The sequence below is a fragment of the Stegodyphus dumicola genome, chromosome 1 (genome assembly GCF_044657685.1).
Source record: "Stegodyphus dumicola isolate Sdum_Otavi_A_Nest chromosome 1, ASM4465768v1".
NCBI classification, from domain to species: domain Eukaryota; kingdom Metazoa; phylum Arthropoda; class Arachnida; order Araneae; family Eresidae; genus Stegodyphus; species Stegodyphus dumicola.
Window position 1 is genome coordinate 271,730,513 of NC_140768.1, and position 19,204 is coordinate 271,749,716.

Consider the following 19,204-nt stretch of genomic DNA (forward strand, 5'->3'; position numbering starts at 1 on the left):
AGCACAACTATTTCACTAAGATAAGAAGGTAATATATGAATTAATACGACAGAGGATATTGTAGAACTTTACATTAATATTTAAAATGTTTAGTCATTAAATTATTATTAAAAGCATATTTACATACGGTTGGTTATTCTTTTGTGTGTAATTAAGTTTCACATCATAGTTTTAGAAATATGTGTTCTGTAAATTTAATAAATGTTTCACTCAATCTGATCTAACAATTTAGTTCATAAATGCAATATAAAAGCTATATTAAATGTGAGTTACAGAAAATATATGGATTAAGCATCTTCATTCCGTTTGTTTCACTTATTTGTTCTTGAGACTGCAGAAAAAGCCTTATTTGAAACGTATGTCGTAAGATGGAATTCTTATATATTATAATGCAAATAAATATTAATTATTAATTGATTCACTAGCAAGAAACAGACGAAATTAATTACGTTAATAGAACAATGCTCCTTTATGGCGTGTATCATGAAATTATTTAGACTTGTAAGAAGTGGCGGACCATGAAAAGTGAAAAGGTTTGGGAAGCAGTGTCTAATCGTTCTTTGTAATTTCATCATTTCTTAAAATACACTACTCAAATTGTTGTAAAATGTAAAAACTTCATTACAATATTACAGTATTATAAAGTCTAAATTCATATATTCTATATAATGATTTTGATTCATTACCAATTTCCTTATAATTTGAAATAGGAGGATAATTTATATAACTTATACAATATTTAAAGTTTATTTAATATTTTATATGAATTTAAAGAGGAATACAATATATGTAAACAAAAGAAAATACATATATGCTCACATTTGAGCTTTACTAATTAATATAGGAATCTACATAACAATAAATATGTACATATTCCAATATATTGTATAAACATAAGCACATTTATATTTTATATACAAATGATATATGTCGCACATATGTATTTAATTGAAATGAAAGTTTTACAAATGTTAATAAACGTGATGTCTAAATTTTTCGTAAGTTATTATTATGTACAAAATATATACTAAAATTCCGCATAAGATTTTATAAAGAAAATTTTGCTTAAAACATACACAAAATACAAAATGCATTTTCAGAAGCAATTTCTCTTGTTACTGAATACGAACCAACTGTTACCTGATTTTTACGAGTAAGGTTACAGAAAGAACGGCGCCATAGCCGGTGTAGTAGCTTCAAGTGCACGGGCCACATCTGTCGACTGGATTCTTAAGGGTGGCAGAATATTTAGAATTTAGATAGATACGGGAAGGGAAGGAGAATATATGAAGCCACAGAGATTGCACCGGGCTGCAAAAATCTAGTATCGACTTCGGATACATTTTTTAAAGAATTTTTGTACTATATTATAATTATTACATTAATTGTTTACTGTACAAATTCATGAAAATTATTTCAGTTATACCTATGATTAATAAATCGTAATTCATCAGAAACATAAATATGAACATTTTTATGAGCTAACTTAAAAAATTGTGAAAACCTGAATATAAAATCTTAACTTTGTGAGCTAACTTAAATGCAGAACGAATTTTACTTTACAGCAATCTTAGGTAAAAACGAAACACGTTTTAGGTTAAAAAAGAAATTTGCTTCAGTACGATATAGCTTAATATGACTGTTGGCTCTTTTTCTGGACGTTCTTTACATTTCAAAGACTTTCAGTTCAGATACTGCTCGGGACATATGCAGCTCAAGTGAATCGTATATTTTCTTTCTATCACGTGATCCCTCATCACGATATCGTCACAATTGTATTTGAATGTCCGTTATTGATGTTCTTGAATTGGTTCTGCTTCTTCAAGTTCATTTCAATCTAAAAATAAAAATAATAATTACAAAAAACTTTATTGTGCATATAATCTAAAAGTATTTTAATAAATAGAGAGAATCGGACAACTTTAAAAGTGTTTTGAGATGTGAGATATAATATTATCATGAAAGAAAGAGTAATATAAATAAAGTGCCATATTATGTATGTGGTGACGTATCCGATATGTCTAACTATCCATGAAAGAGTATATTCAGGTTAGAATATTTAATGAATCAGAATAAGGATTGTTAAAGAGAGTTACCGTTCACTCAGTACGACCCTTGTAACGTGTCATGAGACCAGGCAAATAGATTACCTTCCCTTCCCAGAAAGTGGCTTTCAGTTTGCTGGTGTAATGTTGAACTATTTCTTCATAGTTTAAGGGAGTGAAAAACAGATTCAGCAAAAATGCAGGACGGAAATCTGAATAAAAGAGTCCAAATGGATATCACTCATCTATCACGTAGAAGAAAGCTTCATCCATCATATTGCCATTAGAACAATGAATGCCAGCAGTAAAGAAAAGAATGACATGAAGTAGTGAAAGCTTTATAGTTTACTGGTTTTGTCAAATATAGCGAAATGCACATGCATCGCCAATCCCCCTGAGTATTACTTAATAAAGAGTTCCCTCTGATAAAGTCCCTGTACTTGTTAAGTTCAGTCTGTTGATATAATATGAAAACATTTCATTGGCGGGAATGTTGACTTGATTTCCGACATCTGCATAACATCTCTGCAATGATCATTGCTTCTTATGCTACAAAATGTTTTTATGAAATGGCAGGTGTATTTAAAGTAGCGATATTTTAATATAATTGTTTTAATAGTTTCTAATAGCCTATTTATATGCCCCAGTTAAATCTTAAAATAATGTGGAAAACATCAGAGAAAAAAACAACCCATTTCATTTCACATATTACTTTTGTTAGATAAGCAAATACTGAAAATACTCTTTCAGATATTTAGATACTCAGTTTCTGGTAGATTTTAGGTATCGCATTACATAAGTTAATTTTCACCAGAAGTCTCTTAATTTTTTATCAAATTTCTGTTCGTTGTTCATAGTTAGTATATTCCGATTATAGAAGCCAGCTATAAAACTGGCATCGATGATACCATACTCACAGATGCTAACTGTGATTGTGATATTTAATAATAGTAAGGGTATAAACCAGAAACAGAGTACAACCTACCTCAGGATATATTTTTTCATTGAGATGCTGTTTCGGTACTTCATTTTTGAAGTATAAATTTCTTACAAAGGGACTGAAACTCTCTGGTTGGACGTCTTGCTTTTTCCAGATACCTAAAAAAAATACAAGAAATTTACTCGTTAATACGTTACTTATTTCACGCATTCTTATTCACTACAGCTTAAATGAGTAAAACTACAGCTTAAATGAGCCTACGCTAGAAATTTGGTAAGCAAAAGTCAAAGGTTCTTGCCCGTTCCTTCGTATTCGAATCCCAAATATCGCTTAAATTTTTTAGTTTATATATGCCAAGTTACAATCATTGATGAATTAATTAAAAATAATGAATAGATTAAAGTTGATATTTTTATTTATCTATTTGATGTTTAAATAGTGTTCTTTGAGTGATGTAAATAACGTAAAAGCCAAAGCAAGCTTCTAAAGCGAATCTGTTTAATTTTGATTTATTAGTGAGTGAATTCACACTGTTGATTTTAATGCCACCAAACAATACAGTGCTATATCAGATCTATGAGTCCATGAACCTTTAAAAACTTGAAAATAAAAAGAATAATATCTGAAAGGAATTCTTCTCTAGTAAAATTAATTTAGGTGAGAGGATGACAAGATCTGCTTCGTCCAAAATTGCATCTATTGAAAATGGGAAAGATTTTCCGATAATGATCGATTAAAAATTAGATGACCACTTAAAAAACATTAAACAGAACAGTCTGATCTGACCTAGAACCATTTTAAAGATAACAGAACCTCTAGGGAGAATACGACTGAAGCAGTCGTGAGTAGATGATGTACTTCAGAAGTTTTCGATGAATTCTGAAAAATAGGGATAACAAAGCAGAGAGTTGAAGATTAACAATACTGTCCTTAGCCAAGGCATCAACCTTCTCATTACCAAAAGACTCAGATGATAAAGGTCCCATTGCAAGTGAACCGCAAGGCTTTGAGAATGATGACTAAGAAGACTTCAAATAGAGACATCATCTGTATGATTCACTTTCGTACAAGCACTTAAATTTTGGTCAGGACGAAATCCACATATCGATGAATGACAGATCATTTTAGTAGATCTATAAAATCCTCCTTTATAGCAAGAAGCTTGTAGCAGAACACAGTGCATGAGTTCTTATTTCTAAACATGATTTTATCTGAGGTATTCGGGTATTTAATGAGAAAAAAACTCCAGATTTGATTTAGCTCATTTTTATTAATTCATTTTATGAGGTATTTCTCTCTCCTTCTTATCATGCCTTCGTATTGTAGTGGTCAGCCCGCTGGGCGCGTATTTTTGCATGACTCCTGCTTCCAAAAAATACCTAATGTTTTTACAATTTTTCGTATCGCATCTCTACTAGATCATTTCTCCTATTGTCTGTGTAAATATGAACATAGTCTTAAATACTGCTGAACGTCTCTAAAGTCAACTCTTTCAAGCGCATCTGAGTTTAACTATTCTTATTGGTGGACAGTAGGGTTTCGGAATGAAAGGAGATATTTTGAAAAGATTTAAGTGAGGCTCAATATAACACATCTACCTTTAGTGAGAAAGCAGGAGAAAACAGGCTCAGTTTAGTTTTATATTATTAGGCCATATTAATAGGTAATAATTTGATAAAATAATTCACTAAACTCTGTTATGTCTACTGGTTGAAGATCTTTCTCATATAAAATAAGTTTCGTTCGGCAGCTGTTAAGCAAATCAATACAACTCTCATACAGCTCAATTATAACTAGTTTTTAAAGACTGAGACATACCAGCAGGAATAAATCTAGTACTCGTAGTCCGAAAGAGGTCTTCCCACATGAGCATATTTACCCATTTCCTGTATTTGACTAAGAAAGAATTTTGTATTGCAAACTTGCCAACAGCAGAGAAAGTCTGATTGAGATCCATTTCAATTAAATCAATATTTGGAGCATAATCCCACAGAACGGTATCATCAACAAAACTAACAATTTTACAAGTTACAAAGATATCTCTCTCAATGCCAGCTAAAATCAAGGCTCAAAGCGGAACCTCAGGAAATAATCTGAACTTATGTGTTTATTAGAAAGATGTTCTAAAATGCCTAGAAAGAAAGTTACCAAATGTGTTGCATAAAATGTCAGAGATCTATGTAAGAACATGACCTTATTAAGAAAAATGTCATGGTAATTAGTTTATTATGCCAAACCATTTTAAAACAACAATATAATTTACATCAAATTAAAGGCAAAAGGTTCAACAAATTAAAGGTTCAACAAAAGTAGCAACAGGATATTTTGCAGATATCCAGAGTCGGTGCATATCTGACACAAGGCTAATATACAAAATTCTGGTCTATAATATTATTACCATGTTTAAAAAATACTACTTTCTAACAGTTATACTTTTGGATTTAGGATAGTAAGCAAGTCTTGCAAACCACATTCTCTCCATTAGACACAAGTCAGAGCAGTTGGTTAGTAACTCACTCAAACAGCAACAGGCTATTTTGCCTGATTTTCTGACAGGAAGAATTACAGCTTTTTTCGTGGAATCACTATATAGCCCAATATCATGTGGCCTTAAGTGCTATCGGGTCCGGAAAATTTAGCAGTAGATGTAAAAATCTTACATTGATTACATAAGGTAAGGGTAAGGGCAAGAATAAAGGTTTGCTTTAATTTTCGGAAACGCGGGATAAAAAATCAATTATATTATGACCATTAACTGAAATGATCTGATATTTTCGTAAGGTCCGAAAATAAATTAGATTAACCAAGATTTTAAAACTAAGCATAATCATATAAATAAGGTTATTGTAATTAATAAAACACCGATTTACCAAGATTTTATACAACGGTTTCCAAGAGGAAAAACATTACGCTTTGAAGTTATAACTTCCAACTTAAACGAAACAGCTCTGCCGAGTTAACCGTAAATATTCAGCAGAAAATCGTCACATAATCAACGCAAATAGTGACGTTATAGGGTATTAATAATAAGTTCAGAAATTCTCTCCCAAATCGCTGAATGATGAGCATATTTGTTACAAAAGGACCATTAGAAAACATGACATCACGAGGTATATAGTGATTGGGAATGTATAAAAAAAGAGGTATACTAGGTGGTGGTGGTGTATTTAATTACGGCAAAGCACACCAGGGCTATCTGCCTAAGGGGAGGGCTTTCTAAGGGAAACTGGCTCGTATACACGTTACACATGGGGAAAACCACGAAAACTCCCATGCAGTCAGCCCGTTCGCGAGATTCGAACCTCGGACCGAACTACCAGTGTTCAGCGACTTTACCGCTCGGCCGTTGGTGGGCATGGTACGCTAGGAATGTGGCCAATCGATTTCATTCAAGCCTTGTATCATATTACCTTGTACTTAGTACCATTCAAGCCTTGTATCGTATAGTCAATGAATTTCAGAGCAGTATGTTTTAAGGCCTGTCAGTGAGTGTCTGACCGGTAACACTCATTGTTGATTATATTTTCGCTTTATAGGTTGAGAAAGACAAATATAAGACTACAGAAACTCTTGCAGCCTAGCTGCATAGGAGCAAAAGAGTCAATTGCCGTTTTTTACTATAAACTGACGACTCTGTAAAGATGCTATTTCCGCGGTGGCCCTTAATACATAATGAATTATATTTGCATGAATACCAAAGAATTGTTTTCGAATAAGTTTTTTTTATCATTTATTTTCAGCAAATGTATATCTTAGTTTCCATAAATAGTATATATATTTATATCCAGGTTCCTGAAAACATTTGTTTCGGTAACAGGAGTCATCGGATGGAAAAGTTTGAGAAGCCCCGATTTAAATCATTCTCTCGCAGGGGGGAGGGAACAAAAAGAGGATCACTTTGTAATAGGGTTAAGTGGCAACTCATTTGAGATACGAATACTATTAAACTGCAAATGTGAATCAAGCAAAAGAAAATAATTAAGAAAAGTAGAGTTTTTATTGAAGTGGTGAAGAAAAGTGATATGGCTCTAACAGAACAGGCCATAAAAAGAAAACGATTCTTTTGAAGAATAATGCTAAAATTTCACCAAGCCAAAAGTAATCATTTACAATGAATGTGAGTAAAGAACTGACGAGGAAATCATTCATCAAAACTATTCGGACACAAAGTTACAAGCAGGAAGATGTTTCACTGGAAGTTAAATGCATGATGAAAAACAAGTATAGCAGCAATGGATCTGTGGCAATTGATTAGGATTTTTTCATAAAAATGAGCAAATAAATTTAAAAGGAGCACGTCTGTGAGGTTTTGAGAGTAACTCAATGTTATAATTGCTTTGGTTTGGGGCACATGAAAAAGTATTGGGAAGCTAAGCAGAAGTGAGACATATAGAGCCAGGCTATATCAAAGCTGAGTGCTCAGCGTGTTGTGAAAATTGTAAATAAACGAATTATAAATATAAGTTTGATCCGAAGGTATATCATAATGCTAAAATCAAAACGTTAATCCGTCTTAAAAAATAATAGAAAATGTTGTAACCCCTGTCTTCTAACTTAATAATAAAACTGCTTGCATATCTAATCTAAATAGATTCTGAAATGACCAATCAATTCAAACAATCGTGATGAAATGAAGCAAAAAGAAAAACATTTCACTTTTATTTAAATTGTGAAACTTAAACCCCACACCGTGTAAATGAAAAATCCACTATGGGTTCATATCGCATAATACAACTCAATATTTAGCACTGTCAGAGTGTAGCTCTTCAACACTGCAGAAATCTCAATAAAGACAAGTCTGCGATATTCGGCTGCATCTAGGAGCCACTTTTGAAAGGGAAACCCAGCAGCTTCACAATTTATTATCAAAGATGCAGCAAAGAGCTCAATTCAACGACAGCCATTATAACTACGAATTTTGGGCTTGAAAACCTTCTGCTGCGAATATATAGTAGCTTTTCTAACTGCATGACATTTTTCGTTTAACCTCTGTTCGTATACTGTTGACTTTAACTACTGTTAGATTTTGTCCTTACTAATTTTCAAAGTTTTATTCAAAAATTTGATAACATTCCAATGATTATTTCGGATCATTTTAGCTCTAAGACCCACGAGGGCTATAAGTGTACGAAGATGCAGCAACAATTAGATTCTTCCCATACGACGGCCCGAACATTCCCGCTGCACGTACTGTCAGTCGAAAAGAATCATACCTCGGTTTGATTATGATTGAAAGTCCAAGATGATATTGCCACAGACAGTTCGATGATAAGCGACAGTATTAATAACCACCATCTCATTTCGTATGAATTAGATATGGCTTTTGTTTAGAAAATTATCAGAAAAAGACTAAAATTCTATTGATCTGATTGGATACACTTGTGCATCAATAAAACGACTGAGCTTTCTCAGCCTCTGTGTACTCGATTCCGTTAGGGCCATTTAAGGGCGGAATGTTGGTGTAGCATCTCTTTAGTTTGGAAGTTCCCTTTCAAACAGTGTTATCTGCTCCTGAAAGGGAGGGCAGGTAGGTAGCCTAGTCTTTGCCTGTGTGTTGTTATGTCAGGAACCTGATTTGACGGTTAAGTTGTTTGAGCAGAATTTTGTCTGGAGGGCAGCTTGAGTATTGCTACTGTCTTCGAGCAGTGTTACTTCTTTTTATTAAATTAGTAAGTTCTTTGTTGCATTTTTTAGCACGATCAGTAGTACAGGTACTAATTTGCTGCAAGGCAGTTTGCATATCTGTAGTGAAGCCTCTAATTAAGTCTTCTAACTCATTACTCATATGTTGAATAGTGCAATGTTGTTTAGGGATTTGGTATAACCAGACCAATTGCAATACCAGTTTTTCCCCTTTTAATAAAATAATTAATTTTAACTGAAAATGAACATTTTTATTATTTTTAGTTATCATGAAGCCGTTTTTAGACTGTGAAGAGAAAAATTAATGCTAGATCTTCATATTCTCCTTCATGACAGCGATTTATTTAACTTAAAATGAGATTTAAATTGAAAAATTCATTCAAAATTATTAAAGAATCTCTGATCCCTTTACAGAAGTATTTTCACGAAGAACATTTTAAAAAATTAAATGCGTTTTATAGCATTACAAGCGAAGACAACATAAAATACTAACTCATTTCTGACATCGATAAAAACTTAACTTAAAAGCATTTGTTTGGACAAGAAATAAAATAAAAGACTATATTAATACAGGTTTAGTATAAAAATTAAAAGAAAATCATCATCCAGGGAAAAACTGGAATATTTTTATAACGGAAGAGGTTTCGAATTTTAAAGTCTAAATAGAAGAAAAGTTGAAATAGTCTCATATTTTAAATTTATTAATGCTCTAAAAAAACTTTACTTAAAATGATTTTCATTTAATGAAATTATGTGAAAATTATAAATTATAATTTACCTATTATAGTGCTAGCAATATATCCGACTATAACGACCACTAGGCATCCGATGACAGGAAACCACATGAAAGATATTTTATATACTGGCAAAATATACCTGAAAGTAGTTAAATAAGAAAGTGGTTATCATAAGAATAAATTTTGCATCTGAAGACACCTTTGCTAAGCAATTACATACATCAGTACTCTAGTAACACATGCGGGCGAAGCTAAAAAATATTTGACATTTGTTAAGTTTTTAAAGGTGACAGTTTATCGGACGAATATTGTATAATGCAGTTTTCTTTGTGATGAATTTTTTAAACGATTTTTTTCTGAATTATTTTGAATGTATTGAGTTATTAGAGTTATTGAATTTCTACATATTTATTCCTTTTAATTACATTTAATCAGTTTTTTGCTTTGTAGATATCATTATTGCAAGCGCATAATGTTTTTCCAATTCTAATGTTTCATAAATCCTACATTTTAACTAATTAATTATAGAGTCATTCAGTAGAATATGAGTATTTATCATTTTGCAACATTGTATTAGTAACATTTCCAGTCAATTTCAACGATGTATTCAACTCTTGACTAGTGTCATCCCAAGTGATTTTGATTAAATTTTCTTTTCTGTCACTATCTATTTTTTTTGCCACCTGAGGGTTCAACACTGTTTACATTAGAACTCTTTTATTGAATTGATAAAGTAAGGTAGCTCCATTTTACTCCCTTTTCAACCTTTTTATCAGGTTTTGAAAATATTCTAAGCAAATAAAGAAAGCAAATTTCATATAAACGGGAATATCGGGCAACTTAATGTCGCAGTGTCGGAATTTTACTGTGCCTATGCATCTTACATATTTTTATAAAAAGCAAAGAAATTGTTAATATAATTGATTTAACAGATTTTAATTAAAACAGTTTCATGATATGTTGGATTCTACTGGATGTGATTTCATGAAATGAAATTACTGTATGATTCTACTGGACTACATCATGTGATTCTACTGGATGATTTTGTGTTTACAAATAATACGAACCTACAAAAAACTGAAGAAAGTCCACTAATAAAAATCAAATATAATGTAGGTTCAAACAATATTTCAAATTAGAAAGTAAAAAAAAGCACGTACCAAAAAAACTAATTATTAACACAAAAAATGTAACACTTAAATTTTAAATTTTCAGTTATTACATAAAGTCAGTACAGCATTAAGTCATTAATTCGCAGTTAATGAGATATTTAATTATTAATATTTTCTGACAACTTGTTAAAATTTGGCGTATATTCTGATACACAACATGCCGGCATGCTGTTTTTCACTTGGTCTGGAGTCAATGCATTTCTGTACTTGCCTTTAATTATTTTAAATTGTGGAGAAGTCTGCTCACAGTGAGAAGTATGATGATTCTAAACATGTTTTCACTATTAGTGCACACCTAAATATGTTTCCGTATTGAATAGAGTATATTAGTTTATATATTTATATATAAAAGAGAGTGAGATTGTTCTCCTATGTACTTGTAATGAATTTCATATAATAAATGTCTATTTGAATCTAAATTCAGTTTTTGGGTCTAGACACTTAACTCTAATTATAAAGATGCATTATACAGTCTGTGAAAAAATACGAATGTCTGGACAAGTAAAAGTTGCAATTGTTTGCCTTCAAAAATGCTGGAAAAAGTTTCACTAAATGCAACAATTTTAAAATTATCTAAATTGGATTAATTAAATGTTGTAGAATTACAACGTTTCTAGAAGGAAGGGAAATAGCTGTGATAAGTATCACTCGATTGATGATACATTTAAGTTCTTCTAGTAGAAGAGAAACCTTCTTTAGCTGATTACTATTGATTACTACTGTTGGCATTTTAATAAATTCTTTTATTAGAAAGTAAAACGTGTTTTTTTCATTAACAAATAATCCATATAATATTTTGGAACAAAACCTTTCTTAGGAAAAAAACTGAAATAAACAAGCTCTATTATCATTTGCACAAACTATGGATTATTTCAAAATTCTTGCATGCTCTTTGAAGAGACATTAATTTTTTCTGTTATGAAAACAATCAGCCACCCTTATTTGCGACAGTTCTATAATTCTATTAACTACCGTAAGTTGACTATTAAATATAATTCAGGTAACTTAGTATGTTAACTAACTCTTATTAACCGCCGCTAAAATGCATAGGAACAAAGGGCGTTTTACACAGCCGCCTAAAAGACGCCGGTTTTCAAGGGGCACTAGACAAGTTTTTCTAACAAGCGACAGCTGAATAAAGTTATATTCCTCTTTAAATTATGAATACAATTAATTTATGTAGAGGGGTAATTATTTGTATCAGGCTCTTACCTGTCTTCTTCTGCTGTAAGGCTTAAAGCGTCTATCACATTTTCCAGACCCATGTCAAATAAAGGTTCTGTTTCATTCATTGATGTTTCCCCTGCAATATGAAAGGTTTCATTGGCAATGGCAGCACAGCCTTCAGTCGTTCGATGAAGGGCAGGAATCGGAACTTTAGCGGCATAGGATCCAAAACCTAACCAAGCATTGACAAGAAAACCTGCCAGAAGCCCTATAAGAGTTCCCTGTGGGTAAAAATTGATAAGTATGTATTGCAGCAATGGATAATATAAATATATCCTGACTTTAATTCTTGGAGAATTTATAGTATATTTTGTCATTGCGGTTTGAGATATATCGGCCAAAATAAACAGCATTAAAGTTTCGCATCAAAGAATACCAATTTTATGTTTGAAAAGGAGAAATTAACAAGTCTTCGGTAGCTAATCACATTTGGAAATTTAATCAAAATTTTTACTTTTGGTCAGCAAAAATTACCCAAAATGCTTCTTGCATTGGTGAGTTGGATTTTCTCGAAACTTTTCACATTCACAAAGATTTATCTTGTTTATTTAATGACTTTAATTCCAATCCAGTCTTTCCTAACGCTTTCAAAATTCTATCTACTTAATTTTTAATTTTCATCACCATTTCTGCCAACAGATGGCGCTACTTTCGAGTTTACTTCACTCCTTTTGAGTATAAATATAACCGTAGCTGTTCTTTCGTTGCAGATTTCTTTGCTTCTGATGAAAAGTGTCCTGTAGTTGTTTGCCCTCGAAATCGATAGAATCTTGACTAAAATCTATGCCAAACAGAAGGTTGTTGCTTTGTTAATTTTATATAAGAAGTAACCTTATATAAACCTTTATATAAACCTATTAACCTTCAAACTCATAATTTACTTCAAAAATACAGAATTATGTAAACCGTTTATAAAGGTGATTAGTTGGTTACGATAAAGCATATGAGATTGAATCTCTGTATATAAAAGAATTGAATTAAGTCTCGACTAAGTCAAGGATTCAATTACAGCGTTTACTCAGGCGCACTGAAAACTCAGCTTAATTTTCATGAACAAAAATGAGGATCAGGAAAATTTATAGCACCACTTTGAAGCATCTTAAAATCCGAGACCGTAAGTTTTTCTCTGAAGACTTTCTAAGAGCAATTTTGGAACGTGTATTTTTCACAAACATACTGCACATAAAAGAAACACTGAATATCATATACTAGCTCGCCAGAAACTGAAACCAAGCCAAGTTCAGTAATCTTGTCGGCCCCATAAAATCCTTATAAATTTTGTGCTAAAACACTGCAGTAATCATGATAACCATTTATAAATACTACAGTTAACAAAATCTTTACTCTTATAAAGACACTGAATTCATTTTTGAAACGTTTTTTTAAATTTTGGCTGTCTCTACATCAGCATCAATTAACTTTAATTTTAAATTAAATCGAAACAGTTTATTTAACTATTCAGTTTTACGTACAAATGATCTTATTTATTGATCCATTGTAACAAAAATTATAAAAGGAACATTATATTACTTTAAATAAGATTTTAAAAGGGCCTGTAGCTTGTAACTTGAAATTTAACAAAATTCAGCAACTGTTACCCAAAATTCTACAGAAATAACTGCCGCATTATACATTTCAATGTTGCCTCCAAGTTGAATAAGTACAATGTTACATTTTGAATTCTCTGAAAGAAGTAACAGTGTGTAGAGAACTTGTTTGCTAAGTTCCTGTGAGAAACAACCGCAAAGATATTTAATTTATGTTTCGTTGTTTAACTACTTAATGCTCTAGCTAGTATCATGATATTTTTGCTTATTAGAAGTCAGTTTTATTTCAGTTACCAACAACTGTTTTTATATTGCTGTTGTATTCATTGTAAATCAAGCAAATGTTTCCTTACCAGAAAGCTGGTTTTGACTTTGAAGATTTATTATTCATAAAAATGTAAATAACATCGCACAAATATGCTTCGATTTACCTGTGTTTAGATCCAAAATTGAAATAAATTTTTGCTAGCTGAAACATTACAATACAACAGTTAAAAACAATTAGACTTAAAAAATTAAATGCTTAGTGGTCTTAGTGGTTATTTCTATCTGCTTTCCCATTTCTAGTTATCAGATTATTACAGATATAATCATGTTCTCACCGGTTCGTTTGCAGTCAAACTAAGCATTCCAAGTGAATAGATTCCGAGGATTGGTCCTCCCACCATTCCAAACATAACATTTGACGCTTCCAAAACACCGCGAAAATTAGCCACAATGAAGGTTAGAAGAAGGCATAAACCACCGTATCCAATGGCTGTTAAATACAAATAAAACTATATTAGCGAAAAACAAAATCATTGTAAATATCAAATAAATATTAACATTATTAAAAATTTATAAATAGAACGTAAGCATTACTAGCTGCTTGCCTAATAACAGAAAACGGGGGTGGGGGTGGGGGAGTTACTGTGTTGTTAAAAATATTGAATAGATTTCAATAACGAATAATTTTTTAAATCTATTAAAAATACTTAATTTTTGACAGATTAAGCAGAAAAAGGAAATCGCCAGTTTTAAAATCCCTCCGAAAAAAAGAGAGCTTATTTTCGTTATGGCTCGTGAAATAATTTTTTTGGAAAAATGGAAGCTGCATGAAAAAAGGATTTATGTGTGTTGCAGTTTTCAAGGTTTCAGTTGGTAACGTGTTCAGTTGGTTTCAAGGTTCAGTTGAGCATCAGTTCTATTAACAGTACGGAAATGATCCACCATTCACTAATAGCATTCGTAGGTACACCGATATTTCACTGAACATTATATCTATGCAAAAATAAAGTGAGTGCACGACTGTACGTAGCAATAAATACGAGAAAGTGAAGCATTTCAGATGGACCCACAGATCTAACTTCACTGAATCACATGCCATGTGATCCTTTGATAATAGCTATGAGTGTCATATGTCATGATTATTAGTGTTATATACCATCTTTGCCCACAAGCCAATATGATTTCAAAAGATGCATTGTTACTTCTAGAGACTAATAAAAAAAGTGTGGCTAAATATGAAAAGATTTTTATCGTTATCTAACCCAGACCTGACAAACCTAAATGGTTTCATGGGCCATTTTGATGATGGAGAAAGTTAAAGCGGACCACACTTTAGGTAAACATGCTTTAAAAAAAATACAATACAAATACAAAATGAATAAAACTTTATTCTTATACTATGATTCAAATATCATGAACTTTCGAGTTTAATTAATGAAATATTTGTTTATCCTTTCCTTCCCTTAATTTTTGTAAATCTGTATTTATGTTCGATGCTTCACATCTTAGCTGGTTTTCTAAACTAGCATAACTTAATGCAGTACGTTTTGTAAATTTCAAATGTTTCACAAACATATGGGGATCCCAAAACACTTACAAAGGTGTTGTACCAAATATATTAAGTTGGTATATCTCTCGGATCTAATATAAGTATTGTAAAAATTAATTTTTGACATGGACGCAAAACAATTGTTTTCTTTCATTGTTGCACTATAACTCAATTAACTCCATTTGAAGATTTTCAGGAATACTATTCACGTCAACATGAAATGTGCGTGTAAATATTTCAAACATTTTATGATATTTTGCTAAACGATTATCAATTGCTGTTATAAATTTCTTTATTTCATTAGCATGTTTAGGGAAATTATTAATCTTGCTTTTTGGGAAGTTATTTAACAGCGGAAGATGTTGAGCATTATTATTTCTAAACTGGCACTCAAATAACAATAATTTCTTATTAAAAGCTTTAATGAAATGAAAAGCATCGATTTTTAACTTTCCTTACAAGTCCTTATTTAATTGATTAAGTTTTTCTGCTACACTCACTAAAAAACATAGGTCTAACAACCAATCATCATCATTTAATGAAAAAACAGATTCTTGTTTCTCATTCCTAAACATATTCCTCCCGTAAATTATAATATCTTTCTGAACATTTTCCACGATTTAGTCACCTAACATTGGTAAAATTTACGATATTACCATATTCAGAAGATAATTCGCTAAGGAATTCTTTGAACTGCCGATGCTGAAGAGCATGTGAACGAGCTATTCTCATTAACTACTTTCATAACATGATTCATCTTCTCTCCCTTTTGGAATGGGTCATTCACACCGCGAAAAAATATCACAAGTTTGAGATGTGTCTGAGATATTTGTACTTTCATCAAATGCCACAGAATATGCTTTGCACTGGCTAATTTTGTCTCGCAAAGTTACTACGACTTCATTTGAAGATAGTGATAGATGGTTGTTGTAATAATAAATTAAACATCGTTTGTCGAGCTTTCAGATGTGATTTAAGCGCAGTTAACTTAAAACATTTGAATTCTTTACTGAAATTTTCATACTCAGTATGTTTTATCTCATGATGCCTTTTAACGTTGTGTTCCTTGATCGTCTCTCTACAAAGTAAACACATTAATTTTGAATTTGAACGAAAAAAAAATTTCCTTACGATCATTAAAATTCCTGTTTTCATCAAGAACTTTTCTATTCTTCGAAATCGTCCTTTCGGTTTTCGTTCAGTTCCGGCTCGAAGCCCTGGCAAAATTACCAATATTTAATAACTTTCTTAATGCTAATAGTGATCACTTGATACATGAAAATATATAGTAGCTTCTATCTATTTAACAATTCTTAGTAACTTTTAAATTTACTTGCATTAACAAAAATATACTCATTTGAATAAATTTCAAACTTTCTTTCGGTGTCAGATTTCTTAATGTCATCAGATGACATTTTTATTCAGCTATCAGCACCACAGGAAAACAAATTGACAAACGTGACCTTCGACATTCGACAGCTATTTCCAGCATGTGCAACGCTGCATGGATGGCTCCTGTAACGTAAACTTCGAGTATATTTTCTCCTCCTCGGTCTGACGGAGCCACTCCTACTTTGGCGAAGGTTTCGTTCTTAACTTTCAGGTTCTTTCACAGAGATTGACTTATAATAATAATTACTTCGTATGTGCAATGGATAACGAAACTATGAGGGGGAACCTAGTTTGTAAACTACTACTCGAGTTAACCTTGACTTCAGTTTCCATATATAACCAGGATTACCTCTTGGCGAACATTCTTTTATGTGGTTTTTCTATCGTCAATTCAAAATTGAATTTTTTATCACTATTTAAAAATTTTATTTATTTAATTTTTTTATATACATGCAACGAAAAGCAAAAGTTTAAATAGAAATATAAAATCTCCCGGTGGGCCTGCAATTTAACGTGAGTTGGCCAGGCCTCGTCTTACCATTGTTAATGCTACGAAATGATAAGTTTTACGAGAGAGAGTAATGTAAAAAGTCTGCTGGGCTGGTCTCCTCTTCAAACTTAGGATCTTCCAGCTGCCAGCTGAATGTGCTATTACACCTCAAAAGCACGCACTGATGGGGCAGGAATACAATTGTTCTTGGCATGTAGTTGAATGAAATTATGTAGAAGAAGAATAAGTAAACACCTTTCATTGTATGTATCTCATCTCTATATTTGTAATTTAAAAGTAAAGGCATTTGAAATCAAGTCGTTCGTTTTAAATACTTTATATTATAATAAATAAATAAATAAACCTAAAGATATGTTTTCTAGTAAAGAAAATTGTGTTAATAAATGAAAGATGTAAATGCAGAGTACAAATGTCCTGTATCATAATATTCGCAGCAAAATGCACATTCACATCATAATTGCTAAGTATGATTTGCTAAACCGTAAGCCAACATTTGAGTACATAATGGACTGAAATTTTAGTAACAGCAGTACTGTTAGTATGAAAGAGAACCAGTGCTTCTACGTACACAGCTTGTTAGTTCTGAAGCTAACCTACCTTACAGTAAAAGGACGCTTTCCTTTTGAACATTTTGGGCATGTATTGTGAAGTTTCGTGTAAACTGATGGTTGTGTTTTGTACCTACGATTTCTTCCCTCGCTAATGACCGGACTGCTGCGGGCCAGAAAAGAATCTAGCACATACTGTTCAGCAATTAGGTACAGGCACAGTTAAAAGTAGGTGAGACACTATAAATTCACTACTGGTCATACAGTATAGTTTCGCTGCAGTAATCATGCAGTTCTGCTCTAATTTGAAGGAAGAACAACCCCGGAGACGCTCCAAGGGTCTTTTAACCCTCATTTTCTAAAACTAACTTCTCGAGAGGACCTTCTGTTAGCCGTGTAATTTGAGTGTCCCCTTCCACACAGACACTAGTGTCCGCTTACAAACATCCATGCCTTCTGCGGAATTCGAACCTGGACCTATCGGTATGGCAGCGTCACTAACCACTGAATCAGCTGGGGGCTATGTTCAGCCAGCTGATGAACAGAAACTAAGATTTTTTATTTCATAATTTTCAGAAGTTTAGGGAATTTCAATCCATTTATGAAGTATTTTTTACCTAGCGCAGGTTTGCGGTGGGTTGAGGGTTGAAAGAATTCGCATATACAAATAGAACTTCTTATTGATGTATTGGACGTTCACTGCTTTTAGAAGCGCTATTGATTTCGGCGAACATGGATTTCCTTGCTCTGAGGTAAAAGACTATAGGACGGCTATCTAAAATTAGACGGCATTTAAGTAGACAATCCAAGACGTAATCGTTTTCACAGCATATGCAAATACTTTTCATACGGTATATAACATATGAAAATAGTCACTGAGTTCAAATCTGTATAGATATGCAAAAATCGGGTAGGGCTCCGCGTGAAGCTGCGTGGTATATGAGCAGTGTGTTTTCAGTTTCCGAGACAGATGAGTAAAGTACTTTTATGTGAATCTTTTTACATATGCTGAATCCCACATGATTTGTCACTGGGTATCCATTTGTCTATGAATCTTTTACTTCAGGTGAAAGGCCGAATCGGGAACCTAGTTAACTTCATTTGTTGTGTCACTGGTAAGGCTGTCTGCCCTTTCATTGCATTAAAGGCCTACATGAGTGTTGATTCCTCTAAGGTGAATCTTTTCAATATTTTAAAACTGAAAGTAATTATATATAACATTTTATCAGAATTTTCATATTACATTAAGTTTTAAGTGGATTTTTAAAACAGAACATATATATGCTTTCTTGCTTTATTTAAGAGGCTAACTAAATTCTGCACATAGAATAGAGTAAGTTTTTCACTATGTGCATAGGTATCTGGTAACAAGTGTCGATGTCAGAAATTATTTTACGTAAATAATTAATTCATTAAAATGAAGTTCTTTAATATTTTACATAATCATTCTATAATGTATTATATATTTTGATTTTGAAAAAGATTCAGTAAGATTATTATCTATAGTTAGTGTTTATAATAGCATTTAGTTAAAAATATAAATACTGAGCGTAATATTTTGTCTAGAATACAAGAAAAACTATTAAAGAATTTTCAGATTTTAAACTAATAATCTTTTTAAATAAA

General features: G+C 32.0%; 1 protein-coding gene across 2 annotated transcripts in view; it reads right to left on the reverse strand.

The window, feature by feature from the left end:
• Positions 1-738: 738 nt before the first annotated feature.
• Positions 739-19,204, reverse strand: part of LOC118180896 (putative sodium-dependent multivitamin transporter) — a 93,352-nt gene continuing 74,886 nt past the window's right edge. For both annotated transcript variants that reach the window (XM_085806877.1, XM_035349962.2), the window contains exons 9-13: positions 13,914-14,068; positions 11,750-11,985; positions 9,407-9,504; positions 3,031-3,143; positions 739-1,837 (exon numbers count right to left, since the gene is read on the reverse strand). In XM_085806877.1, coding sequence (XP_085663003.1) covers positions 1,757-1,837; positions 3,031-3,143; positions 9,407-9,504; positions 11,750-11,985; positions 13,914-14,068 — 683 coding nt within the window. In that variant the 3' untranslated portion in view covers positions 739-1,756. The remainder of the gene's footprint in view (positions 1,838-3,030; positions 3,144-9,406; positions 9,505-11,749; positions 11,986-13,913; positions 14,069-19,204) is intronic.